Genomic DNA, 22,380 nt, shown 5'->3' with positions numbered 1-22,380 from the left:
TGCCTGAATATGGAAACGTGGGCATCATAAGAAACATAAAACCGATCTCTACTTCTAATGAAACAGTTGGTAGCATGGTACGGTTTATTTTCGTCCTACCTCCAATCATCCCTCCCACTGATTTTTCTTCCTTCCATTAAAAACCAAATCCCATTAGGGGGATCTTGTGTCGTGCTTCCTTTGGTAGGTGTTGATTCAATTCAATCACGTAAACAATAAGTAATTAAGAATTCAGAAATTGCACCATATATGTGAGATCACTTTCCTAAAAGATAGACATAACATTTTCTCGATAATCTTTCATAATAAAATAAGATATTTCTTTATAACAAATAGCTAATCCCACGCGCATTTATTATTATCATTACCTCCACTATTAGTTGAGAATCACAAGTTTCATATGGGTGCACGCATTCGCGCGCCCCTCTGAAGGGACATCGTGCACGACACCATGAAAGAAGTCGTGGCCAGGCCTAATGCTGACGCGATGCTTGAGAATGCCAGGGCATGGATAACGGTGTCGAGGATGGCCTTGGCGGGAGACGGGTCGTCAGACCGCCACGTGGACGCGGTCATTGTAGAGCGAGATGGGCTATATTCTCAAATCAAGTGTGTCCATTTAAATGTCAACAAATTCGTTAAGGGATTGTGTTCTACATTACTCAGTAGTCGTCACGGTCGTTGTTTGTAGCAGTCATTCATGCGAAAATATTTTAGAAAACAAACACTAAATCAATTTTGTAATCAAAACGTTGATGCAATTAATTAGCTAGACAGTTAATTACGTATGCAATTAATTAGGTCCATTTAAATAGGAATTTTTTCGCACTAAATTAATTTAGAAATTGAGTCATTAATGCACTTAGTAGCCTGGTAAGGTTTACTAGCTTTTCCCATACATACGGCACAGATACAGTTTTTTTTATGTACTAAAATAACTGGTTCCTACACTAATTCATGCGCCACATTAATTAACACGCTATCTGATTTTTTTGAATGTTTGGTAACTCGTCCCAAGAGTTGATTCGTTGCAAAGTAGTTCATACAAGAAAAGGGTATGTCTATTTGGTACATGCATAAATGATGTACAATAGATAGTGATAGTGGCTATTGGATGCAGAATGGCGAAGCTCTTGTTCTCTTGTTAGGTTTGAGATATTGATCCTCAAGTTGTGTTTGTCTCTGTGATGTAGTGGTAGAGAGATGAGGCTAGTTCTTATGCTATTGTTCTTGATGGTTTGTTCCCTGTAAACACAATGTTGAAGTTGTTGCTGGATGCACGACCTGCGTCTCAACGATTCCAAATCATGACCTGACTCTCGAAGATTGCAAAATATCTTGAAATTGGAGACAAACCGTTTTGAGAATCCTTGTTCACCCTGATTTCTCCCGCTGAAGATTAAGTGCACACAACAGCTACTTATTTGTTTAATAAGGTTGTAAACCTAGACGCATGCATCTTTATTTCTTTTCAAACTAAGTGGTCAAATTGAAGGTTCTTTTTTTTTGCTCGACCGCTACAATGGTTTCGGTGTAGTAGAGGAGGAAGGAAGAAATAATTAGCATGTGAGTCACTTCAAACAAATTGAGGCTAGACAAAGCAAAATACGCTGAATTAACTAAGCAGTCTACAAGAAAATCAAGGAGTTGAGTAAGGCAATCCCTTGCTGGTGAGATTTGAACCCGCAACCTGTAGTGTAAGTTGCACACGCACTAGCCAACCGGGAAACACAAGAAGTCATGGCAATTTCCTTCCTTTGCTTCTTTTATAGTTTGCCAGGTGGTTTTTTTCTTTCCTGTTGTGCGTTTTTTCTGGACCGGTTTTTCGTATGTTGTGCACTTCGATGAACTTTTTGTTCAAAATCGAGATAGGAGGGCGCGCCCCCCCCCCTACTGGGCGCGCCCCCTGTCTCGTGGGCCCCTCGAGCACCCCCCCCCGGTCGACTTCTTTCACCTATATAATCCCATATACCCTAAAACCATCAAAGGAGAAGATAGATCGAGAGTTCCGCCACCGCAAGCCTCTGTAGCCACCAAAAGTCAATCGGGACCCTGTTCCGGCACCCTGCCGAACGGGGGGATCCCTCACCGGTGGCCATCTTCATCATCCCGGCGATCTCCATGACGAGGAGGGAGTAGTTCACCCTCGAGGCTGAGGGTATGTACCAGTAGCTATGTGTTTGATCTCTCTCCCTCTCTTTCTCTCTCTCCTGTTCTTGATTTGGCACGATCTTGATGTATCGCGAGCTTTGCTATTATAGTTGGATCTTATGATGTTTCTCCCCCTCTACTCTCTTGTAATGGATTGAGTTTTCCCTTTGAAGTTATCTTATCAGATTGAGTCTTTAAGGATTTGAGAACACTTGATGTATGTCTTGTCGTGCTTATCTGTGGTGACAATGGGGTATTCATGTGATTCACTTGATGTATGTTTTGGTGATCAACTTGCGGGTTCCGTGACCTTGGAAATCTATGCATAGGGGTTGGCACACGTTTTCGTCTTGACTCTCCGGTAGAAACTTTGGGGCACTCTTTGAAGTACTTTGTGTTGGTTGAATAGATTGTTGGGGAACATAGCAGAAATTCAAAATTTTCCTATGTGTCACCAAGATCTATCTATGGAGAAACTAGCAACGAGGGGAAGGAGAGTGCATCTACATACCCTTGTAGATCGCTAAGCGGAAGCGTTCAAGAGAACGGGGTTGAAGGAGTCGTACTCGTCGTGATCCAAATCACCGGAGATCCTAGTGCCGAACGGACGGCACCTCCGCGTTCAACACACGTACAGCCCGGTGACGTCTCCCACGCCTTGATCTAGCAAGGAGAGAGGGAGAGGTTGAGGAAGACTCCATCCAGCAGCAGCACAACGGCGTGGTGGTGATGGAGGAGCGTGGCAGTCCAGCAGGGCTTCGCCAAGCACCGCGAGATATGAGGAGAAAGAGAGGTAGGGCTGCGCCAACAGGAGAAGAAACTCATGTGTTGGGCTGCTCCAATGCCTCCACTATATATAGGGGGAGAAGGGGCTGCGCCCCCTCCTAGGTTTCCACCCCTAGGGGGCGGCGGCCAGCCCTAGATGGGACTTGGAGGGGGCGGCCAAGAGGGGGAGAGAGGGGGCACACCCTAGGGTGGGCCTATAGGCCCATCTGCGCCTAGGGTTTCCCCTCTCCCCTCCTAGTTGCGCCTTGGGCAAGGGTGGGAGGCGCACCAGCCCACTCTGGGGCTGGTCCCTTTCCACTCTAGGCCCATGCAAGCCTCCGGGGCCGGTGGCCCCACTTGGTGGACCCCCGGGACCCTCCCGGTGGTCCCGGTACGTTACCGATAAAACCCGAAACTTTTCCGGTGACCAAAACAGGACTTCCCATATATAAATCTTTACCTCCGGACCATTCCGGAACTCCTCGTGACGTCCGGGATCTCATCCGGGACTCCGAACAACATTAGGTAACCACATACAGACTTCCTTTATAACCCTAGCGTCATCGAACCTTAAGTGTGTAGACCCTACGGGTTCGGGAGACATGTAGACATGACCGAGACGTTCTCCGATCAATAACCAACAGCGGGATCTGGATACCCATGTTGGCTCCCACATGTTCCACGATGATCTCATCGGATGAACCACGATGTCAAGGACTCAATCGATTCCGTATACAATTCCCTTTGTCTAGCGGTATTGTACTTGCCCGAGATTCGATCGTCGGTATGCCGATACCTTGTTCAATCTCGTTACCGGCAAGTCTCTTTACTCGTTCCCGTAACACATCATCCCGTGATCAACTCCTTGATCACATTGTGCACATTATGATGATGTCCTACCGAGTGGGCCCAGAGATACCTCTCCGTTTACCGGAGTGACAAATCCCAGTCTCGATTCGTGCCAACCCAACAGACACTTTCGGAGATACCTGTAGTGTACCTTTATAGCCACCCAATTACGTTGTGATGTTTGGTACACCCAAAGCATTCCTACGGTGTCCGGGAGTTGCACAATCTCATGGTCTAAGGAAATGATACTTGACATTAGAAAAGCTTTAGCATACGAACTATGATCTTTGTGCTAGGCTTAGGATTGGGTCTTGTCCATCACATCATTCTCCTAATGATGTGATCCTGTTATCAACGACATCCAATGTCCATGGTCAGGAAACCGTGACCATCTGTTGATCAACGAGCTAGTCAATTAGAGGCTTACTAGGGACATGGTGTTGTCTATGTACCCACACATGTATCTGAGTTTCCTATCAATACAATTATAGCATGGATAATAAACGATTATCATGAACAATGAAATATAATAATAATAACCAATTTATTATTGCCTCTAGGGCATATTTCCAACAGTCTCCCACTTGCACTAGAGTCAATAATCTAGTTCACATCACTATGTGATTAACACTGATAGGTCGCATCGCCATGTGACCAACATCCAAAGAGTTTACTAGTGTCACTAAACTAGTTCACATCATCATGTGATTAAGACTCAATGAGTTCTGTGGTTTGATCATGTTTTCCTTGTGAGAGAAGTTTTAGTCAACGGGTCTGTAACATTCAGATCCGTATGTACTTCGCAATTCTCTATGTCATATTGTAAATGTTGCTTCCACGCTCCACTTGAAGCTATTCCAAATGGTTGCTCCACTATACGTATCCGGTTTGCTACTCAGAGTCACTCGGATAGGTGTTAAAGCTTGCATCGACGTAACCCTTTACACCAAACTCTTTATCACCTCCATAATCGAGAAACATGTCCTTATTTACTCCAAGGACAATTTTGACCGATGTCCAATGATCCATTCCTGGATCATCCTTGTACCCCTTGACTGACTCATGGCAAGGCACACTTCCGGTGCGGTACACAGCATAGCATACTATAGAGCCTACGTCTAAAGCATAGGGGATGACCTTCGTCCTTTCTCTCTGTTCTGCCGTGGTCGAGCTTTAAGTCTTAACTTCATACCTTACATCTCAGGCAAGAACTCCTTCTTTGACTGATCCATCTTGAACACCTTCAATATCATGTCAAGGTATATGCTCATTTGAAAGTACCATTAAGCGGTTTTGATCTATCCTCATAGATCTTGATGCTCAATGTTCAAGTAGCTTAATTCAGGTTTTCCATTGAAAAACACTTTTCAAATAACCCTATATGCTTTCAGAAATTCTACATCATTTCTGATCAACAATATGTCAACAACATATACTCATCAGAAATTCTATAGTGCTCTCACTCACTTCTTTGGAAATACAAGTTTCTCATAAACTTTGTATAAACCCAAAATCTTTGATCATCTTATCAAAGTACATATTCCAACTCCGAGATGCTTACTCCAGTCCATGGAAGGATCGCTGGAGCTAGCATACCTTTCAGCATCCTTAGGATCGACAAAACCTTTCTGATTGTATCACATACAACCTTTCCTTACGAAAACTGGTAAGGAAACTCGTTTTGACATCCATCTGCCAGATTTCATAAATGCAGCTAATGCTAACATGATTCCGACGGACTTAAGCATCGCTACGGATGAGAAAATCTCATCGTAGTCAACTCCTTGAACTTGTGAAAAACTCTTCACCACAAGTCGAGCTTCATAGATGGTGACATTACCGTCCACGTCCGTCTTCTTCTTAAAGATCCATTTATCTCAATGGCTTGCCGATCATTGGGCAAGTCCACCAAAGTCCATGCTTTGTTCTGATACATGGATCCTATCTCGGATTTCATGGCTCCTAACCATTTGTCGGAATTTGGGCCCACCATCGCTTCTCCATAGCTCGTAGGTTCATTGTTGTCTAGCAACATGACCTTCAAGACAGGATTACTGTACCACTCTGAAGGAGTACACATCCTTGTCACCCTATAAGGTACGGTAGTGACTTGATCCGAAGTTTCATGATCACTATCATAAGCTTCTACTTCAATTGGTGTAGGTGCCACAGGAACAACTTCCTGTGCCCTGCTACACACTAGTTGTAGTGACGGTTCAATAACCATATCAAGTCTCCACCATCCTCCCACTCAACTTTTCGAGACAAACTTTTCCTCGAGAAAGGACCCGGTTCAAGAAACAATCCCTATTGCTTTCGGATCTGAATTAGGAGGTATACCCAACTGTTTTGGGTGTCCTATGAAGATGCATTTTATCCGCTTTGGGTTCGAGCTTATCAACCAGAAACTTTTTCACATAAGCGTCGCACTCCCAAACTTTTAAGAAACGACAACTTAGGTTTCTCCAAACGGTGTCGTCTCAACGGAATTACGTGGTGCCCTATTTAAAGTGAGTGCGGTTGTCTCTAATGCCTAACCCATGAACGACAGTGGTAATTCGATAAGAGACATCATGGTACACACCATATCCAATAGGGTGCAACTATGATGTTCGGACACACCATCACACTATGGTGTTCCAGGCGGTATTGGTTGTGAAATAATTTCCACAATGTCTTAATTGCATGCCAAAGCTCGTAACTCAGATACTCATCTCTATGATCATATCATAGACATTTTATCCTCTTGTCACTATGATCTTCAACTTCACTCTGAAATTACTTGAACCATTCAATAATTCAGACTTGTGTTTCATCGAGTAGATATACTCAACATCTACTCGAATCATCTGTGAAGTAAGAACATAATGATATTCACTACATGCCTCAGCACTTATTGGACTGCACACATCAAAATGTGTTACTTCCAACAAGTTGCTATCTTGTTCCATCTTACTGAAAACGAGGCTTTTTAGTCATCTTGCCCATGTGGTATGATTTGCATATCTCAAGTGATTCAAAATCAAGTGAGTCCAAACGATCCATCTGCATGGAGTTTCTTCATGCGTATACACCAATAGACATGGTTCGCATGTCTCAAACTTTTCAAAAATGAGTGAGTCCAAAGATCCATCAATATGGAGCTTCTTCATGCGTTTTATACCAATATGACTTACATGGCAGTGCCACAAGTAAGTGGTACTATCATTACTATCTTATATCTTTTGGCATGAAAATGTGTATCACTACGATCGAGATTCAATAAACCATTCCTTTAGGTGCAAGACCATTGAAGGTATTATTCAAATAAATAGAGTAACCATTATTCTCCTTAAATGAATAACCGTATTGCGATAGACATAATCCAATCATGTCTATGCTCAACGCAAACACCAAATGACAATTATTCAGGTTTAATACTAATCTTGATGGTAGAGGGAGCGTGCGATGTTTGATCACATCAAACTTGGAAACACTTCCAACACATATCGTCAGCTCACCTTTAGCTAGTCTCCGTTTATTCCGTAGCTCTTTTATTTCGAGTTACTAACACTTAGCAACCGAACCGGTATCTTAATACCCTGGTGTTACTAGGAGTACTAGTAAAGTACACATTAACATAATGTATATCCAATATACTTCTATCGACCTTGCCATCCTTCTCATCTACCAAGTATCTAGGGTAATTCGGCTCCAGTGGTTGTTCCCCTTATTACAGAAGCACTTAGTCTCGGGTTTGGGTTCAACCTTGGGTTTCTTCACTAGAGCAGCAGCTGATTTGCCGTTTCATGAAGTATCCCTTCTTGCCCTTGCCCTTCTTGAAACTAGTGGTTTCACCAACCATCAACAATTGATGCTCCTTCTTGATTTCTACTTTCGCGGTGTCAAACATCGCGAATACCTCAAGGATCATCATATCTATCCTTGATATGTTATAGTTCATCACGAAGCTCTAGCAGCTTGGTGGCAATGACTTTGGAGAAACATCACTATCTCATCTGGAAGATCAACTCCCACTCGATTCAAGTGATTGTTGCACTCAGACAATCTGAGCACAAGCTCAACGATTGAGCTTTTCTCCCTTAGTTTGCAGGCTAAGAAAATCGTCGGAGGTCTTATACCTCTTGACGTGGGCACGAGCCTGAAATCCCAATTTCAGCCCTCGAAACATCTCATATGTTCTGCGACATTTCAAAAAAGTCTTTGGTGCCTCAACTCTAAACCGTTTAACTGAACTATCACGTAGTTATCAAAACGTGTATGTCCGATGTTCGCAACATCCACAAACGACGTTTGGGGTTCAGCACACTGAGCGGTGCATTAAGGACATAAGCTTTCTACTGTCCGCATAATCGCTACTGTCAACTTTCAACTATATTTTCTCTAGGAACATATCTAAACAGTGGAACTAAAGCGCGAGCTTACGACATAATTTGCAAAGATCTTTTGACTATGTTCAGGATAATTAAGTTCATCTTATGAACTCCCACTCAGATAGACATCCCTCTAGTCATCTAAGTGATTACATGATCCGAGTCAACTAGGCCGTGTCCGATCATCACGTGAGACGGACTAGTCATCATCGGTGAACATCTTCATGTTGATCGTATCTGCTATACGACTCATGCTCGACCTTTCGGTCTCTTGTGTTCCGAGGCCATGTCTGTACATGCTAGGCTCGTCAAGTTAACCCTAAGTGTTTCGCGTGTGTAAATCTGTCTTACACCCGTTGTATGTGAACGTAAGAATCCATCACACCCGATCATCACGTGGTGCTTAGAAGCGACGAACTTTAGCAACGGTGCACAGTTAGGGGGGGAACACTTCTTGAAATTGTTGTAAGGGATCATCTTATTTACTACCGTCGTTCTAAGTAAACAAGATGCATAAACATGATAAACATCACATGCAATCAAAAAGTGACATGATCTCCATCTTCATGATCTCCATCTTCGGGGCTCCATGATCATCATCGTCACCGGCATGACACCATGATCTCCATCATCATGATCTCCATCATCGTGTCTCCATGAAGTTGTCTCGCCAACTTATTACTTCTACTACTATGACTACCGGTTAGCAATAAAGTAAAGTAATTACATGGCGTTGTTCAATGACACGCAGGTCATACAATAAATAAAGACAACTCCTATGGCTCCTGCCGGTTGTCATACTCATCGACATGCAAGTCGTGATTCCTATTACAAGAACATGATCAATCTCATACATCACATATATTCATCACATTCTTCTTGGCCATATCACATCACATAGCATACCCTGCAAAAACAAGTTAGACGTCCTCTAATTGTTGTTTGCATGTTTTATGTGGCTGTTATGGGTTTCTAGCAAGAACGTTTCTTACCTACGCAAAAACCACAACGTGATATGTCAATTGCTATTTACCCTTCATAAGGACCCTTTTCATCGAATCCGTTCCGACTAAAGTGGGAGAGACTGGCACCCGCTAGCCACCTTATGCACCAAGTGCATGTCAGTCGGTGGAACCTGTCTCACGTAAGTGTACGTGTAAGGTCGGTCCGGACCGCTTCATCCCACAATACCGTCGAAACAAGATTGGACTAGTAACGGTAAGCATATTGAACAAAATCAACGCCCACAACTATTTTGTGTTCTACTCGTGCAAAGAATCTACGCAAAAGACCTAGCTCATGATGCCACTGTTGGGGAACGTAGCAGAAATTCAAAATTTTCCTACGTGTCACCAAGATCTATCTATGGAGAAACTAGCAACGAGGGGAAGGAGAGTGCATCTACATACCCTTGTAGATCGCTAAGCGGAAGCGTTCAAGAGAACGGGGTTGAAGGAGTTGTACTCGTCGTGATCCAAATCACCGGAGATCCTAGTGCCGAACGAACGGCACCTCCGCGTTCAACACACGTACAGCCCGGTGACGTCTCCCACGCCTTGATCCAGCAAGGAGAGAGGGAGAGGTTGAGGAAGACTCCATCCAGCAGCAGCACAACGGCGTGGTGGTGATGGAGGAGCGTGGTAGTCCAGCAGGGCCTCGCCAAGCACCGCGAGATATGAGGAGAAAGAGAGGTAGGGTTGCGCCAACAGGAGAAGAAACTCATGTGTTGGGCTGCTCCAATGCCTCCACTATATATAGGGGGAGAGGGGGCTGCGCCCCCTCCTAGGTTTCCACCCCTAGGGGGCGGCGGCCAGCCCTAGATGGGACTTGGAGGGGGCGGCCAAGAGGGGGAGAGAGGGGGCGCGCCCTAGGGTGGGCCTATAGGCCCATCTGCGCCTAGGGTTTCCCCTCTCCCCTCCTAGCTGCGCCTTGGGCAAGGGTGGGAGGCGCACCAGCCCACTCTGGGGCTGGTCCCTTTCCACTCTAGGCCCATGCAAGCCTCCGGGGCCGGTGGCCCCACTTGGTGGACCCCCGGGACCCTCCCGGTGGTCCCGGTACGTTACCGATAAAACCCGAAACTTTTCCGGTGACCAAAACAGGACTTCCCATATATAAATCTTTACCTCCGGACCATTCGGAACTCCTCGTGACGTCCGGGATCTCATCCGGGACTCCGAACAACATTCGGTAACCACATACAAACTTCCTTTATAACCCTAGCGTCATCGAACCTTAAGTGTGTAGACCCTACGGGTTCGGGAGACATGTAGACATGACCGAGATGTTCTCCGATCAATAACCAACAACGGGATCTGGATACTCATGTTGGCTCCCACATGTTCCATGATGATCTCATCGGATGAACCACGATGTCAAGGACTCAATCGATCCCGTATACAATTCCCTTTGTCTAGCGGTATTGTACTTGCCCGAGATTCGATCGTCGGTATGCCGATACCTTGTTCAATCTCGTTACCGGCAAGTCTCTTTACTCGTTCCCGTAACACATCATCCCGTGATCAACTCCTTGATCACATTGTGCACATTATGATGATGTCCTACCGAGTGGGCCCAGAGATACCTCTCCGTTTACCGGAGCGACAAATCCCAGTCTCGATTCGTGCCAACCCAACAGACACTTTCGAAGATACCTGTAGTGTACCTTTATAGCCACCCAATTACGTTATGACATTTGGTACACCCAAAGAATTCCTACGGTGTCCGGGAGTTGCATAATCTCATGGTCTAAAGAAATGATACTTGACATTAGAAAAGCTTTAGCATACGAACTACGATCTTTGTGCTAGGCTTAGGATTGGGTCTTGTCCATCACATCATTCTCCTAATGATGTGATCCCGTTATCAACGACATCCAATGTCCATGGTCAGGAAACCGTGACCATCTGTTGATCAACGAGCTAGTCAATTAGAGGCTTACTAGGGACATGGTGTTGTCTATGTATCCACACATGTATCTGAGTTTCCTATCAATACAATTATAACATGGATAATAAACGATTATCATGAACAAGGAAATATAATAATAATAACCAATTTATTATTGCCTCTAGGGCATATTTCCAACATAGATGAATGTGAGATTGTGTGATGCATATTGTATAATCATGCCCATGGATACTTGAGGTGACAATGGAGTATCTAGGTGACATTAGGGTTTTGATTGATTTGTGTCTTAAGGTGTTATTCTAGTATGAACTCTATGATAGATTGAACAGAAAGAATAGCTTCATGTTATTTTATTACGGACTCTTGAATAGATAGATCAAAAAGGATAACTTTGAGGTGGTTTCATACCCTACCATAATCTCTTCGTTTGTTCTTCGCTATTAGTGGCTTTGGAGTGACTCTTTGTTGCACGTTGAGGGATAGTTCTTTGATCCAGTTATGTTATTATTGTTGAGAGAACTTGCACTAGTGAAAGTATGAACCTTAGGCCTTGTTTCCTACCATTGCAATACCGTTTACGCTCACTTTTATCATTAGTTACCTTGCTGTTTTTATAATTTCAGATTACAAATACCTTTATCTACCATCCATATTGCACTTGTATCACCATCTCTTCGCCGAACTAGTGCACCTATACAATTTACCATTGTATTGGGTGTGTTGGGGACACAAGAGACTCTTTGTTATTTGGTTGCAGGGTTGTTTGAGAGAGATCATCTTCATCCTACGCCTCCCACGGATTGATAAACCTTAGGTCATCCACTTGAGGGGAATTTGCTACTGTCCTACAAACCTCTGCACTTGGAGGCCCAATAACATCTACAAGAAGAAGGTTGTGTAGTAGACATCATCTACAAACCTCTGTACTTGGAGGCCCAACAACCTCTACACTTGGAGGCCCAACACGTCTCGGTAATGCACATCACTATAAGCCTTGCAAGCAATGTGACTAATGAGTTAGTTGCGGGATGAAGTATTATAGAATGAGTAAATAGACTTGTCGGTAACGAGATTGAACTAGGTATAATGATACCAACGATCAAATCTCAGGTAAGTAACATACCGATGACAAAGGGAACAACGTATGTTGTTATGCGGTTTGACCGATAAAGATCTTCATAGAATATGTAGGAACCATTATGAGCATCCAGGTTCCGCTATTGGTTATTGACCGGAGACGTGTCTCGTTCATGTCTACATAGTTCTCAAACCCGTAGGGTCCGCACGCTTAACGTTCGATGACGATTGGTATTATGAGTTTATGTGATATGATGTACCGAAGCTTGTTCGGAGTCCCAGATGAGATCATGCACGTGACGAGGAGTCTCAAAATGGTCGAGACATAAAGATTCATATATTGGAAGGTTGCATTTGGACATCGGAATGGTTCTGAGTGGTTCGGGCATTTTTCCGGAGTACCGGGAGGTTGCCGGACCCTCCCCCCCGGGAGAAGTTATGGGCCTTATGGGCCATAAGAGGGAAGCACACCAGCCCACAAGGGGATGGTGCGCCCCCCTTTGGGCAGGAGGCCGAATTGGACTTGGGAAGGGGGCGCCACCCCCCTTTCCTTCTCCTTCTCCTACTCCCTCTCCTTCCCCTTTTCCCCCTCCGGTAGAAGGAAAAAAAGGTGGGGCCGAATCCTACTAGGACTGGAGTCCTAGTAGGACTCCCCTCTCCCTGGCGCGCCCCTTTTTGGCCGGCCTCCTCCTCCCCTCCTTTATATACGGGGGCAGGGGGGCACCCCAAAGGGACAACATACAATTGTTTTAGCCGTGTGCGGTGGCTCCCTCCACAGTTACACACCTCGGCCATATCGTCGTAGTGCTTAGGCGAAGCCCTATGCTGGTAACTTCATCATCACCGTCACCATGCCGTTGTGCTGATGAAACTCTCCCTCGACCTCAGCTGGATCTAGAGTTCATGGGACGTCACCGAGTTGAACGTGTGCAGATCGTGGAGGTGCCGTACCTTCGGTGCTAGGACCGGTCGAATCGTGAAGACGTACGACTACATCAACCGCGCTGTCATAACGCTTCCGCTTTCGGTCTACGAGGATACGTAGACAACACTCTCCCCTCTCGTTGCTATGCATCGCCTAGATAGATCTTGCGTGATCGTAGGGATTTTTTTTGAAATTACTACGTTCCCCAACATAATTCTGATCTAGTTGATCTAAAAGAATTCTGATATAGTTGGATGCAATACCACCCACGCAATTCTCTTTTTGGTGGAAAACCTTTCAATCTATTCATCAATAGTCGTGGAAGTACGAAGAACGCTAGAAGGAACAAGAACTACATCCAACTCAGCAGGCCACCTAGCGATGACTACAAGCACTGGAACGAGCCGAAGGTGCGCTGCCCTCATCGCCCTTTCCTTACCAAAGTCGACCAAACCTTGTTGTAGTAGACGGTCGTGAAGCCGTCGCGCTAAGGCCTCATAGAACCAACGCACTAGAACAACAACTGTTACCACCAAGTAGGCGTGTAGACGGAAAGTATCAACATGTAGACACATGAACATGGATGGACGAAGATCAGGCCCAAGTAGATTCAACAAAGACAAACGCCGATCGAAACCACAAAATCCACTGGAGACACACCTGCACGCACCCTCCGACGACACTAGACGCACGTGGGGACGGAGGCTAAGCGGGGAGAATCTTATTCCATCTTCAAGGAGCCGCCATCGTCGGGCCTTCCTGAACATGACACAAACCCTAAACGAACAGAAAAAGACACCTAAAAACGGAGCAGGGTCTCTCCCTCGACAAGGGCCGAGATCCACATGCCTCCATGGCGTAAGGCGAGAGAGACAGGGCAGACTTGCGCCGCCGCCGACAAGAGATGAGAAACCCCAATTGTCGGGGCGCGCCAACTCTCAATATACATTTTTCTTTTGAGAATCTCTCAACATACATCTGATAGACATACACACATCAATGAAACTCTCAAAACTCCTGTCAATGTTCATAGACCACAGTCCCTTCCACGAAAGATGCAAGAAAAAAAACCCATCACCCTCGAACACGAATATTAAAGCACAATCCAACGGCTGAGGCCCATGGCAGCAGTCCTTTAAACATCCCTACCCCATAAACCCTAGAAACGAGCAGCCATCCTCCCAAACCGCAGGAAAACCCCTCCCGTCTTCCCCCCTCTCCCGCCCCCACACCCCTCCCCATGGCGTCCCTCCCCAACGGCGCCGCCGCCGCCTCCTCGGCCGCCGGGGGCGCGCCCCCCGTCGACAAGGAGGTCGACTTCGCCAACTACTTCTGCACCTACGCCTACCTCTACCACCAGAAGGAGATGCTCTGCGACCGCGTCCGCATGGACGCCTACCACTCCGCCGTCTTCCGCAACCCCCACCACTTCCGCGGCAAGGTGAGAGCAGACGGCCCCTCCCCGCTCCCCCGTCCCCGCGAATCGCCGGAGGTCCGAGGTTTGCTGTAATTTGGGGCTCCGGCTTGATTGATTTGGCGGATCTGTCAGGTGGTTCTTGATGTCGGCACTGGGAGCGGCATCCTCGCCATCTGGAGCGCTCAGGCCGGCGCCAGGAAGGTGTATGCCGTCGAGGCCACCAACGTGGCGGAGCACGCCCGCGAGCTCGTCCGCGCGAACGGGGTCGCCGACATCGTCGAGGTCATTCAGGGGACCATGGAGGACATCGTGCTGCCGGAGAAAGGCGAGTCTTTCCGTTTCCTGATCCCCCCTTTCATTAGTTCGTTCCCGAATGGATGGCAAACCTTTGAAAGTACTGGCCTTGGCTGGTGGAATGATATCCCAGCAATATTGTTAACAACAAAAAGGCCAAATCTCTCATCTTGAAAGGGGATTTTTTTTCGAAGTCTTACCAGAATATTGAAGATATGATGTGTATTGAATATTGATCAGTTTGTTATGTCTCTTTCTTTCTTTTTTGGCACTGCAGTTGATGTCATTATCTCTGAGTGGATGGGCTACTATCTCTTGAGAGAGTCCATGTTTGATTCCGTCATATGCGCACGCGACCGCTGGTTGAATCCAGGTGGTGTAATGTAAGTAAAGAGAAGCATTCTTGAACTCTAAGTTTGCTAACATGTACTGCACTGCTTTGGAATTTTCTTACCCGGAACTGTGATTGTTATATGCAGCCTGATCAAATAATCTGCAAATCAAGTTAAATTAGCAAACACACAATCTTAAATGCTTTGTTTCTGAAAGATAGCAATCAAGACCCTTCTGATTTTGTTGTCTGCACAAATGAAACACAGATGTACCTAATGCGGGATCAATCCGTTGCAGGTATCCTAGTCATGCCCGGATGTGGTTAGCACCAATAAGAAGTGGTTTGGGTGACAAAAAGATGGAAGATTTCGAGATTGCTATGAATGACTGGAATCATTTTGTCGAGGACACCCAGGCTTATTATGGGGTCAACATGAATGCCTTGACAAAGGCATATCGTGCAGAACACGAGAAGTTCTATCTCAAGGTATGTCTCGGTACAAAGGCATCATATTTTTGTCGTTTTGTTGGATTGGCATGCTTTCGGTCTGAAAAATGTGATATGATCATACAAACAGAAATCTTATAATGGTATTTGTTGGAGTAGCTACTACGGATTTATATTCATCAAAAAGGACAAGGCCATGCCAAATGTTTGTGTAGTTCTTTGTTTCTCAAATAACTCCAGTCTTGGGATGTAAAGTTTAGATCTTTTGAAGCTTATAAATGAGTTGCACCTAAATGTAGGCATGTAATATACTGTATTTCACAACTAATCACTACTCCCTCCGTTCCAAAATAGATGACTCAACTTTGTTCTAACTTTAGTGTAAAGTTGGGTCATCTATTTTGAAACGGAGGGAGTACATACTTCATGTAATGATCCTCAGTTCTTTTTACAAGACATATTTTACTTCCATAACCATTCTTTCTTTTCTTCTGCAGTCTTCAATTTGGAACAATCTTCATCCAAACCAACTTATAGGGCAACCTGCTGTCGTAAAGGAAATGGATTGCTTGACAGCAACCGTTGAAGAGATTCGAGAAGTTAGAGCACAGGTTACGTTGCCAATCAACCAGGATAGAACAAGGCTAGCTGCATTGGCTGGGTGGTTTGATGTTCACTTTAGGGTATGTCTAGCTGAATTATTTCACATATCTCTCATGTTTTACACAATGAAAGACACTCACTATTTTCCACTTTCAGGGTAGCAAGCAAAACCCTGCAGTTGAGGAAGTTGAATTGAATACAGCCCCAGATGAGAATGGTGGGACACACTGGGGCCAGCAGGTTGGTTTTCTAGAATATATGTCAGTATCTTTTTCTGTTGTTGCAGAATTTTTTACCAGCTATAGCTTATATGGTATAAATGCCACATCTTTTCTTCTTCAACCTGTGAGTTGAACATAAGAGAGATCACAAGTAAAGCTTCAACCTCTTCCCCTTTTATGAATTTATTGTAAGTAGTGGCAGAGGCAAACTATTCTTGCAAATTGGAAACATAAGTAAAAGAATGTTTATTAAATAACATCAGACTGCATATGATGATATGAATGCTTTTCCTTCGAAACAGTATATTCTTTTGACTACAATAACGGCAATGCTTATCATTCATAGTTGCCTGGCGCAGTCTGTCTGACAGCCATTTGTTTCTTCCCCCAGGTATTCTTGATGACTCCATCACCGAGAGTAAATGAAGGGGACAGTGTCAATGTTTCTTTCTCGATGGTTCGCTCGAAAGAGAATCACCGGCTTATGGATATGGATATCACCTATGAATTGCACGAGGCATCTGGCAGGAAGCTGCCAGCAGTGGCAACCAAGATTTTCTTAGAGTAGAGCAAGGTTCGGTTCTCCAAACTGCGATCTGTTTTTGAATTTTACCCATTCAATTTTTTAGCTGCATAATACATACCGGCCATGAAGCACTCTTTATTTTCATCTCTTTGCTTAATCGTTGAATACCAGGAGACAACCTGATCTAATCCTTCTTGTCCTTCTATTTCAACAGATCGCTGACTGGATCTGACCCAGTTGATGGAATGTCGGGGCATCATGTCTCATCATGTGTCGTCCTGTGCTGCCGTCTCTAGAACCTTGCCCACAGTCCAGAGAAAGATTGGTCCCCGCTGTGTTTGTTTTTCATAGTATGACCTAATGGCCAACGTTTGTGTAATACATACAATGCGGGGTGTGTAACAGTGATACCGTGAGGCATGATCAGGTGCCAGAGATTTTGTTTGTTGTATCAGTAATTTATTATTGCCATTTGATTGGTTGAGTGGTTGGAGCTGTTGCCTCTTGACGTTGTTCTTCCCTCCAATACCTGTGGTGTGACTTCTGTGTAACTGATGTTTTTCCATTTATTCTTGCCATTTGATTAGTCGAGTGATTCGAGCTGTTACAGAACCAATTGATTTTGTTTGTTGTATCAGTAATATATTGTTGCCATTTTGAAAGGAAGATAGAACCTATCTAAACTGTTTTTGCAGTGAGTTTTACCTGCTCGGTAATCTAGTTCCATTTAACTTGAACTAGATTTGTTTGAATTTCTCTAAAACAGATTGGTTTGAATTTCCCTAAACAAAGGCTGATCTGCATTTGGATAGAAGTGTGGTTTTTCGTGTTGACAGAAATTTAGGTATTTCTGAATGAACATAACCTGAAGTTTAGAAAACTCCTAAGCGATGGCAAATACTCCGCCATTGTGAGTGCATTTCTGAATTGTTTTTTAGTGAGTTTTAGCTCATGTGATTTGGTTGTTGTATCAGTAATTTATTGTTGTCATGTGAACTTTCATGTAACCGATGTGTTTGTGCTCCCTTGCATTCTTAAGTACTCCCTACGTTCCAAAATAGATGACTTAACTTTGTACTTGCGTTGTTTTTGTAGTGAGTTTTAGCCGGTTGGCAATCTGGTTTGAATTCCATAAAAAGAGGTTATTGCCCTAGAAAATGTTTGGTTTGGTTTGAATTTCCCTAAAAAATGGTTTATTTGAGTTTGGATAGAAATTAAGGTATTTCTGGATAAGCTTTTGCATTGACAGTAAATTTGTCCCTGGATGAACTTTTGCGGATGAACAGTGATCAGTTTTATCTGTCAACATAAGTAAAAATTTCCCAAAAGTTTAGAAAACTCCCAAGTGATGGTGCCAGTTCACTCGAAGAGTTCATATGAGCTCAGTCAGTAGCTGCTAGCGGCAGGCACTGTGAAAACGATAAGGTTTTGGACCAGCCGAGTCGGCAACCGCAGCCTCTCCCTCTCCCTCCCGAGCTCCGGAGCTCGTCTCCTCTCCTCGCCGGCGTCGCCGCCCCCATGCTCCTCCCAATGCGCGGCCTCCCGGCCGCCCCACCCCGCCCGCTCGCCCACCCACACGCCTCCCCCGCGCCGCCGCCGCCCTCCCTCCTCAGTCCCCGGCGCCGCCGGCCGTCCCGGAGGCTCTCCAAGGTCGTGTCCTACTACGGCCTCACGACCCCGCCGTACAAAACCGTAAGCACGGCCATCTTATTCTTACCTCGCCCGGATCCGCGCGCCGCCGCGCCATTAAAGAAGATGCCACCTTCAGCTTCTTGTTCTTGCTCGTCGCAGGACGCCCTGGAGCCGTACATGAGCAGGCGGGCGGTGGAGCTGCACTGGGGCAAGCACCAGCAGGGCCACGTGGACGGGCTCAACAAGCAGCTGGCCATCAGCCCGCTCTACGGCCACACCCTCGAGGACCTCATCAAGGAGGCCTACAACAACGGCAACCCGCTGCCCGAGTACAACGACGCGGCCGAGGTAACTGTACTTTGCACACAGTGAGATTTCATCTCCTGGTACTCCCTCCGTCCGAAAATACTTGTGAACAAAATGAATGAAAGAAGATGTATCTAGACGTATATTAGTTGTAGATACATCTCTTTTTATCCATTTTGATGACAAGTATTTTCGGACGGAGGGAGTAGTAGCTTTCAGCTTGATTGACTGCTGCAGGCAGATAGCTGAAACAGAGGAGGGGATGCTGCTGTACTGTACTATTTGATCGCTGCAATTCTGAACCTGTGTGTTGTTTTGCGGTGTGTAGGTCTGGAACCATCACTTCTTCTGGGAGTCGATGCAGCCGGACGGCGGCGGCTCGCCCGAGGCGGGCGTGCTGCAGCAGATCGAGAAGGACTTCGGCTCCTTTTTTAATTTCAGGGAGGAGTTCATGCGCTCGGCGCTGTCGTTGTTGGGGTCCGGTTGGGTTTGGCTTGTCTGTGAGTATCCCTTTTTACTGTATTTCTTTCTAGTACAGACAGGCAATATCTGTCTGAAAGCCCGGTTGATGTTCATGCACAGCTGAATGAATGGTTTGCATATTGCAGTGAAGAGGAGCGAGAGGAAGCTCGAGGTGGTTCACACGCGAAATGCTATCAACCCACTTGCTTTTGGAGACATTGTATGTTTGCTCAACCCTTTTCTGTCGAGTTATACAAGACATTTCCAGTTTTAATCTTTGCAATGACGTTCCGTGCCTTCTTCTCTTTCAGCCAATCATCAGCCTAGACTTGTGGGAGGTAAGGGAACTGAAGAACCTCTGTTTAGATCCTACCATGCGCCATGTACTGATGTTTCCCTTTATCCTTTTCAGCATGCTTACTACTTAGATTACAAGGTGCTCTCCCAGATCCCATTTTTCTGCTTGCTATCAAAACTTTAAAAGTTAGTACTAATATACCTGAAAACCGATCTGGTGCTTTTTAATGATGTAGGATGACAGGCGAACGTATGTGTCAAACTTTCTGGATCACCTTGTGTCTTGGCATACTGTCACTCTACGCATGATGCGCGCGGAGGCTTTTGTGAACCTTGGTGAACCAACTATCCCAGTGGCATGAGATGATACGGATATGACCTGGAGTTGTCTCTGAATATGTCCATCTCACGAGGTAATACATTTTGCAGCATCATACTTGGCATATGCGCAGCTTAATCACGCCCTTTGATCCCTTGAGCGCGAGGTGGTATATAAATAATCAATCCAGGGTTTAAGGCATCAGTTCCCTATTATGTTTCTTTCTCTAGCTATGTGGTAGAGTAAGTAGTAGCATTGTACCTGCCATATTTGCAGCTTAGTCAAGTAATATACCATTCGATTCCCTGTGCGTGAGGTGGTATATTATAAATAATAAAGCAGGGTTCAAAGCATCAGTGCCTTATTATCTCTCTTTTCCAACCATGAGGTAAGTGGTAGCATAGCAGTACCAGCAGTTCTGCCTGACTGGAGATGTTTCTTTTTCTTTTTCTTTTCTTTTTGGGGTGTGCAGTTGCTTAGGTGCCTGACTGGAGGTGGAGGGAGTTTGGGTTTCACTGTTTATGGTAGGAGACAAGATGTCCCAAAGTACCCTAGCTCATTCTTTCCCATGAACAAACTACTAGTGGTGTCACCAATATGGATATATATAGCCTTGAATTTTACTAGCGATATAATTTTATCTGTGTGAACTACTCCCTCCTTCCGGAACTATTTGTCGGAGAAATAGATGTATCTAGACATATTTTAGTTCTGCGGCAAGTAATTCCGGACGGAGGCAGTACTTCATAACTTCTTAAAATGGTAGACACAAGAACCTTTTGCCAGTAGCAGCAGTCGTAAGTTGAACTTGAAGAAAAAGATAGTTTTTCTTCTGGGCCTTAGTTTTGCTTCCGAACTTGGTTAATCTACCACACCCTAGTAACAAGAAACCCCATTGAGTTACAAAAATGTAATTTGAGAGGTTATATGAAGTAAGATGGAGGTTTTATGTAAGGTTATCTTTGAACAAGGACTCTCAACCTGCCACATCCTCTTTTGTCTTGTAGCCATAATTACTAGTCCCTCCGTCTCAAAATAAGTGACTCGACTTTGTACTAAGATTTTAGTACAAAGTCGAGTCACTTATTTTGGGACGGAGGGAGTACTATTTTGCGGGGCTTTTAGCCACAATTAGGCATCGTAAGCATCACACTATGCTATATTCTGACAACAAAATAATTAAACATCACATTCTGCTATATTCTGACAACAAAATAATTAAACATCACACCATGCTATATTCTGACAACAAAAGATAAATCATATCATTGAAGAATCCACTAGACCTATTGCTTTCAGGCTTTCCATGTCCTGCACTGAGCTATTTGATGCAATGTTCTTGCACCCCATTCCATGTCCATCACAATCCCCAAGGCTCACGTTTGTTTTAGACCCACCAAGTGGCCTGCTCGTTTTCCTTCCGTAACGACAGACAAAACGTTCAGACCTGTTAAAAATATCTTGATCCCTTTTTTTCTGTCCATTTGTCAGGGATGCCAAGGAAAATCCTGAACCATATCCTACTGGAGGAGACGGAGAGTTTGCGGGGGGCAGCGTGATGTAACCATGTCGTGCGATGCACGGTGAACAAGTAAGCTCTGCCTGAAGATAAGACAGCTGGGGTTTTGTCGTTGTCCTCGTCCGTCGCTTCGGGGAAATGACCTCCCATTTCAAGTTATTATGCAGTAAAAGCAGATATGGACGCTTCAGAGCACGGGGAACTTGACTTTAGAGTACGTGCTATCGATCTAACTTGTGCTTGAAGCCACAGAACTTTATGTCTTGAGAACAATCTCCCATAGTGCTGTTAGAACAGCCCCTAGTTTTCCATGACTTGTAGTCACAGCTTTTCATCATTCTGTTGTAACAGAATTCAGCCATTGTGGGCCGAGGCAGATTCCCCCATGAATGTTTGCCTTGCTCAAACATACTCTTCTTTTTCATCAATAGTTGCCTGGTCATATTATCCTCTCTTTTCTCCGCCCGATTCTTCGAACATATCGAATGGTCCCTGCACAGGTACATATGATTTTTTTTAATAATTTGCAGATCTTCTTGATGCTTGTATCTTTTTGACGATTGAACCAATGCCTTTTGTTAAGCAAAAGTATCAGGAAAAAGTTGTACTATCATGTCGACGGTTTGCAAAAAAGAAAACCAGCGTGCAGTTTGCTGGACCGTCTACCTAAGCTACTGGTTGGTATGGCTAGGGATGGCAATGGGTACCCATTACCCACGTACCCTGCGGGTAAAAACCCTATTAGGGTAAGGGTATGGGACAAAAAATTATCCATGGGTATATGAATAGGGAAATGTTAAACCCATCGGGTAGAGTGGGTACGGGTATGGGATCATGTAACCCATACCCACATACCCATGTACCCATATAAAATCTATATGAACTCAAAATTATCTCTACACTTTATCATGAATTTGTGAAATGACTGTGTGATAATGTTTTGATGTGTTGTTGTT

At 44.8% G+C, this 22,380-nt stretch overlaps 2 protein-coding genes across 2 annotated transcripts; both read left to right on the top strand.

The window, feature by feature from the left end:
• The first annotated feature begins 14,240 nt into the window (after positions 1–14,240).
• Positions 14,241–17,373, top strand: LOC123088001 (protein arginine N-methyltransferase PRMT10). The gene is made up of 8 exons (XM_044510131.1): positions 14,241–14,488; positions 14,597–14,789; positions 15,036–15,141; positions 15,389–15,578; positions 16,037–16,222; positions 16,299–16,382; positions 16,755–16,937; positions 17,104–17,373. Exons 1-7 carry the CDS (start codon positions 14,288–14,290, stop codon positions 16,929–16,931), a joined length of 1,137 nt encoding a protein of 378 aa, XP_044366066.1. The 5' UTR covers positions 14,241–14,287; the 3' UTR covers positions 16,932–16,937; positions 17,104–17,373.
• Positions 17,374–18,276: 903 nt separating this feature from the next.
• On the top strand, positions 18,277–21,874 carry LOC123088002 (superoxide dismutase [Fe] 2, chloroplastic). Its single transcript, XM_044510132.1, has 8 exons — positions 18,277–18,581; positions 18,681–18,869; positions 19,156–19,327; positions 19,436–19,509; positions 19,601–19,627; positions 19,702–19,725; positions 19,823–19,999; positions 21,397–21,874. Exons 1-7 carry the CDS (start codon positions 18,408–18,410, stop codon positions 19,946–19,948), a joined length of 786 nt encoding a protein of 261 aa, XP_044366067.1. The 5' UTR covers positions 18,277–18,407; the 3' UTR covers positions 19,949–19,999; positions 21,397–21,874.
• Positions 21,875–22,380: the final 506 nt, after the last annotated feature.

Source organism: Triticum aestivum, chromosome 4A, assembly GCF_018294505.1.
Source record: "Triticum aestivum cultivar Chinese Spring chromosome 4A, IWGSC CS RefSeq v2.1, whole genome shotgun sequence".
Taxonomy (NCBI): Eukaryota; Viridiplantae; Streptophyta; class Magnoliopsida; order Poales; family Poaceae; genus Triticum; species Triticum aestivum.
Note: the sequence above shows the minus strand (reverse complement) of the source record. Positions and strands in the feature narration are given on the sequence as shown.

Excerpts from the sequence above, each read along its gene's own strand:
- LOC123088001 (XM_044510131.1), top strand. The coding sequence starts at position 14,288 with ATGGCGTCCCTCCCCAACGGCGCCGCCGCCGCCTCCTCGGCCGCCGGG. Across the intron at positions 16,223-16,298 it reads GGTTTGATGTTCACTTTAGG|GGTAGCAAGCAAAACCCTGC; the intron begins GTATGTCTAGCT and ends TTCCACTTTCAG. Across the intron at positions 16,383-16,754 it reads GGACACACTGGGGCCAGCAG|GTATTCTTGATGACTCCATC; the intron begins GTTGGTTTTCTA and ends TTCTTCCCCCAG.
- LOC123088002 (XM_044510132.1), top strand. The coding sequence starts at position 18,408 with ATGCTCCTCCCAATGCGCGGCCTCCCGGCCGCCCCACCCCGCCCGCTC. Across the intron at positions 19,328-19,435 it reads CGGTTGGGTTTGGCTTGTCT|TGAAGAGGAGCGAGAGGAAG; the intron begins GTGAGTATCCCT and ends TGCATATTGCAG. Across the intron at positions 19,628-19,701 it reads TCAGCCTAGACTTGTGGGAG|CATGCTTACTACTTAGATTA; the intron begins GTAAGGGAACTG and ends TATCCTTTTCAG.